At 43.6% G+C, this 6,000-nt stretch overlaps 1 protein-coding gene across 1 annotated transcript in view; it reads left to right on the top strand.

Moving 5' to 3' along the window:
• The first annotated feature begins 262 nt into the window (after window positions 1-262).
• FRMD7 (FERM domain containing 7) overlaps window positions 263-6,000 on the top strand; it is a 71,665-nt gene continuing 65,927 nt past the window's right edge. Inside the window, exon 1 of the mRNA XM_068247898.1 lies at window positions 263-319. Within this exon, the coding sequence (XP_068103999.1) occupies window positions 263-319 (57 nt within the window). The remainder of the gene's footprint in view (window positions 320-6,000) is intronic.

The raw sequence follows: 6,000 nt of genomic DNA, 5'->3' as shown, positions 1-6,000 counted from the left end.
AATAAAACTTTTGTCTGGTTGCTGTATTATTCTCCTTGCCTAGCCAATATATGTAGATAAAATCCATACACACATAATAATTATAAGCCTGATTGTTCGCACACTCGTCCATACGCTTTGTATGCTGCCTGTAAATGTTCTCTCCATAGGCAGAGGATCTCAGATGCTCCACCAAGCAGCTGCTGTCACCAGGCTGGAGGAGAGAGGCTGGCTGTGACACTGCGCATTCTGCCACACAGCAGGTCACACAGACTCTCACAAGATGCTTCACTTAAAAGTCCAGTTCTTGGATGACTCTCAGAAGACCTTTGTGGTGGATGTAAGTAAATCCATTCCTACCATTTTCCCATCATCTACATTAACCTGCACAGCTCTGACTTCGTTCTGGATAGATTTATACTTAATATGATATAACTTTGATGAAAGGAATACACATTTTCTTTGCATATTGCTATTTTGATTGTTTACAATGTTTTGGACAATTTCAATAGTAGACATTTATTTGCTAAATACAGGTTAGCATGGCTGCATAAAATGCACATAAGACATCACTTTAACCATATTGTAACAGTGAAAGGTAGAACCACAAGTGAAAGCATGGCTTCTGCATCCTATTTACGTGTTCTGATAGTGATATCAGGTTTCCACGTACACATCTCATGTGTTGACACTTTGAACAGATTTTTTTCCACCCAAATTTGTTTTATTAAACAAAGTTCTCAGAATAACATGGGCTGTAGACATGTATTAATTGACTTGATATAACATTAAATCTATCAGACATCCAGACAGTTACAGTGTATTTAAATTCTGTCTGTACAAAGTTTTGCACTTTATGATGTGTGCAGCAGATTGATATTCACTCACTACTAGCAGTAAAACAATTGCAACAACAACAAAAAACGGTATTGTTTTTTGTATCTTTTATAATCAGAGGGTTGCTTTTTATACAATCAGACATATGTTTGTATCATTTATCTATTTTGTCTACCTGCCTCTTCTGTGAACTATAGGGTTTTGTGGTCATTTTAAATATTTATCTGATCTACCTTCTGGCCTATTTTAGTGCTCAAATATTTTAAAAATATTACACAGAATAAATTATTTTTGTGGTCTGAACTATCACTTTCTGTTCATTATAATGGACATCATTTTAATGGAGCGGTTTCCACAACTGTCCCACCAACAGCACCTGTCCTGCAGGTAACCTGACCTATGCAATGAGGTAATTATAGTTGCAGCAGTAGGATGAACCCACCTGTTTATATATGCAGAAGATGTCAGATGCAGGTGAGACTTGGTGCCAGTTATAAGAAATAGTGCTATAATATTCATAGTATAAGATTTGGGATTAAAAGCATGTGTTTACATTTTATTAACGTTACAAACAATAACCTATGTAGCTATGTAAGCTGAGGCAGAAAGCCTATTGCACACACGCACATCTATATATAGATGCTTTGCAGCCAAGCAAACAAGCTGGTGGTCAAGTGTATGTTATTGTAGCTAATGGCTCCATTAAGGCTTGTGCTGGCTGGGTATTCTTCCAGGAGCAGATCTGGCTCTTCACTTGCAGGCATTTGATCCATTTGGCGAGGAATTCTGCTTAACATGAAAAGGGATTCTAAGTTCAGAGAGGATAAAGCAGAGATTTGCTTGGGGCAACATCAATGGCAGAAGCACAGTTTTTTCACACAGATCCACCAGTATACAGTATGTTCCGTGAACGCGTATAACTGCTAACTAAATCCACAATCCGGCTACTACACATAGCAAAATACGTTAGTAAAGATTAGATAGTCTGCACTAGGTGCTGGGCTGAGGGGCATAAACTGTTCACCATTCCCTCTTGGCTGTGCTTACGTATAGACATTTTAATTGTGTAGAGGTAGATACAAGACGTAGCACCAGACCTTGCTCTTAGGGTACAGGCATGCCAGAAAAGACAAAAGGTTACTATACCGGTCTTACAGCCGCTGCACGGTAACACCGCTTCCTCAGAGACCCTATTGGCCACACAACAGTTATTAGAAAGCTGTATGACCCCCAAATAATGGAGTTCAGCAGCTAGGTTGCTCAGATACCAGAATTATACAGCCAGATACAAACATTCAGTAGCCATGTGCCACTAGATAAAAGAACTAAGTAGTCAAGTGGCCTCTAAATACAAAAATAAATAGCCATGTGCCTCTCAAGTACAAGAATTAACTAGCCATGTGCCTCCAGGCATGCACATTAACGGGGCCTAACTGAAAGGGATATGGATGTTTTCTTTTAAACAATACCAGTTGCTTGTCAGTCCTGCTAATCTCTTAAGCTGCATTGGTGGCTGAATCACAGACCTAAAACAAGCATGCAGCTAATCCAGTCTGACTTCAGTCAGAGCACATGATCTGCATGCTTGTTCAGGGGCTGTGGCTGAAAGTATTAGAGACACAGGATCAGCAGGAGAGTCAGGCAACTGGTATTATTTTAAAAGGTAAAATCCATATCCTTCTCAGTTTAGGTTCCCTTTAAAGAGACGACAGACAGCCCAGCTGTGATATTTCCTCAGGGCTTCCTCCCGCCCCATAAATACGTCTAAGTCCCACGCCGTCCTCCCGAGGTCTGCCATTCAGCCACGGTGAGCTCCATTACCGGGCTCAGTCGATGCCAGTCAGGGTTTACTGTGCATGCGCGGAAGACCCAGATGACGTCACTGAGCCTGGTAACGGAGCTCACCACGACTAAACGGCAGACCGCGGGAGGATGACGTGGGACTTAGGCTCCCTGCACACTGCAAATCCGTTTTGCGATTCCGATTTGCAATTCCGATTTTCCCTGAATGCAATTAACAGAAAGACGGAGGAAAAAAGGCAGCATGCAGTAATGATTAAAAATCGGAATTGGATGTAAAAACCGATTAAAAATCTGAATCGGAATCGCAGGCAGTGTGCAGAGATGTGTTTATGGGGCGGGAGGAAGCCCCGGGTAAGCATCAGAGCTGGGCTGTCTGTCCTCTCTGAGTCCCTGTAACTTTTTCAAGTCAGTTTGGATGTCCTTTAATTTGGGAACATAATTAATGACCAGTAATTTCAGGTCACTGTCACAGTGTCGTGCAATTGGGAGATCGGATTGTCCACACTGTACAGAGTACCTACATTGGCCTGTCTCTACTCTTTGTAGTCCACATAGACAGGACAATATAGGCACTGTGGCATGTGAGGTGGTATCTGATCTTGTACCTGCTTCTGCCCAAAGGTGGATTAAGATATAATGGGGCCCTAGGTAAGGTAGTAGATTTGGGGCCCCCTTGTGGTCCTTTAGTTAAGCTGAAGTGGAGAGAGGTCAGAGATGGTGGCAGGTGGGCCCCTTGACACCCACTAGGCCCTAAGCACCTGCCTAGTTTGCCTGGTGGATAATCCTGTTCTGCTTCTGCCAACTCTGTCTTTAAAGAAAAGCATGGGAAGTTTTCCTAACTAGAGATAAATCACTAACCAATCTATTACTTAAATGACAACTGACCTAAGAAGCCTAGGAAGGGATATGAAGGCTGCCATATTTATTTCCTTTTAAACAATACCAGTTTCCTGGCTGTCCTGCTGATCCTCTGCCTCTAATACTTTGTCATAGACCCTCAACAAAGTGACTTCAAGAGGAACTGTAGTGAAAATGACATAATGAATAAAATTGCTTATTTTTTACAATATTCATTTATAATTTATTCAGTCAGTGTTTGTCCATTGTAAAATCTTTCCTCTCCCTGATTTACATTCTGTCATTTATCACTGGTGGTGTCATCTTTAGTTCTACCAGGTGACCTGTGCAGAATGTTTACTGAGAGTTATATGCACAGAGAGGGAGATGCTGCTTGCTTGGCAGTTGGAAACAGCCATTATTTGCCACAATGCAACAAGGTTCACAGATAGCAAACTATCAGGACCTTGGTCATGACATCACAATATGGGAGGGGTTTCATCACAATTTTAGCCATACAGATCCCCCTCATGATTGAGATAAGGTAAATACTGTTTTTACTGTGGGAAATCTGATGTCGGCTACTGATTGGGATAAAGTTCAAAACCTTGGCTAAAGTTCCTCTTTAAAGGCAACCTAAACTGAGAAGGATATGGATTTTTCCTTTTAAAACAATACCAGTTGCCTGGCTCTCCTGCTGATCCTGGGTCTCTAATGCTTACAGCCACAGCCCCTCAACAAGCATGCAGATCAGGTGCTCTGACTAAAGTCAGACTGGATTAGCTGCATGCTTGTTTCAGGTGTGTGATTCAGCCACATCTGCTGCCAAAGAGATCAGCAGGACTGCCAGGCAACTGGTATTGTTTAGAAGGAAACATCCACATCCCTCTCAGTTAAGGTTCCCTTTAAGTTTGACTGCATAGCACATGCACTTAGGGCCCGTTCACACTGCACGCGTTTCCAGCCGTGTTTTGGAAACGCGTGCAGGTGGCCGATACGCACGACATCAGACATTGCATAGAGTGCAATGTCTGATGTTCACACTGCATGCGTTCCGGACCTGTGCGGTCCGGGAACGCATGCTGCAAGCAGATTTTGCTAAAACGCGTGGCTGTCCCATTCACTTTTCAGTGATGGGATCAGCCACGCAACGCACACAAACACGGATGGCCATGCGTTCGTACGCGTTGCGGTCCGCACGCGTTCCGCACGCATGGCCATCCGCATTTGTGATCTGAATGGGCCCTTAGCATGCAGCACGCATGCTTGTTTAAAGGACAGTTGAAGTGAGAATAATATGGAGGATATCATATTTATTCCTTTAACCACCCTGGCGTTCTGATTAAATCGCCAGGGTGGCTGCGGGAGGGTTTTTTTTAAATTAAAAAAAAACTATTTCATGCAGCCAACTGAAAGTTGGCTGCATGAAAGCCCACTAGAGGGCGCTCCGGAGGCGTTCTTCCGATCGCCTCCGGCGCCCAGAATAAACAAGGAAGGCCGCAATGAGCGGCCTTCCTTGTTTTGCTTACATCGTCGCCATAGCGACGAGCGGAGTGACGTCATCGATGTCAGCCGACGTCCTGACGTCAGCCGCCTCCGATCCAGCCCTTAGCGCTGGCCGGAACTTTTTGTTCCGGCTACGCTGGGCTCAGGCGGCTGGGGGGACCCTCTTTCGCCGCTGCTCGCGGCGGATCGCCGCAGAGCGGCGGCGATCAGGCAGCACACGCGGCTGGCAAAGTGCCGGCTGCGTGTGCTGCTTTTTATTTGACGAAAATCGGCCCAGCAGGGCCTGAGCGGCAGCCTCTGGCGGTGTTGGATGAGCTGAGCTCGTCCAGACCGCTCAGCAGGTTAAAACAATACTAGTTTCCTGGCAGTCTGGCTGATCTGTTTGGCTGTAGTAGTGTCTGAATAACACCAGAAACAAGCATGCAGTTAATCTTGTCAGATTTATTTATTTATATAGCACCCACATATTAGGCCGCGCTGTACAGAGTATATTGTCTTGTCACTAACTGTCCCTCAGAGGGGCTCACAATCTAATCCCTACCATAGTCATATGTCTATGTATGTATCGTGTAGTGCATGTATCATAGTCTAGGGACAATTTAGGGGGAAGCCAAATAACTTATCTGTTTTTGGGATGCAAGAGGAAACTGGAGTGCCCGGAGGAAATCCACGCAGATACAGAGAGAACATAACTCAGTTCAGATGTTGACCTGGCTGACATTTGACAATAATGTCAGAAACATCTGATCTGCTGCATGCTTGTTCAGGGTCTATGGCTAAATGTATTAGAGGCATAAGCTCAGCAGGGCAGCCAGGCAACGGGTATTGCTTAAAAGGAAATAAATACATACAGGGTGTATTTTTTTATGTTTTCCTTCTGTCCTGTGCAAGAGTTCAGTTCCACTTTAATGTAGCATTCTTTCAATATATATATATATATATATATATATATATATATATATATATATATATATATATTTATGATAAGTATACTCCGGGCCATTGCAGGGGTTAATAGGACTGGCGTATTTGTTGGCA

The sequence above is a fragment of the Hyperolius riggenbachi genome, chromosome 8, assembly GCF_040937935.1.
Source record: "Hyperolius riggenbachi isolate aHypRig1 chromosome 8, aHypRig1.pri, whole genome shotgun sequence".
Taxonomy (NCBI): Eukaryota; Metazoa; Chordata; class Amphibia; order Anura; family Hyperoliidae; genus Hyperolius; species Hyperolius riggenbachi.
The sequence above is the reverse complement of the archived record's forward strand: the minus strand, read 5'-3'. Positions and strand labels throughout refer to the sequence as shown.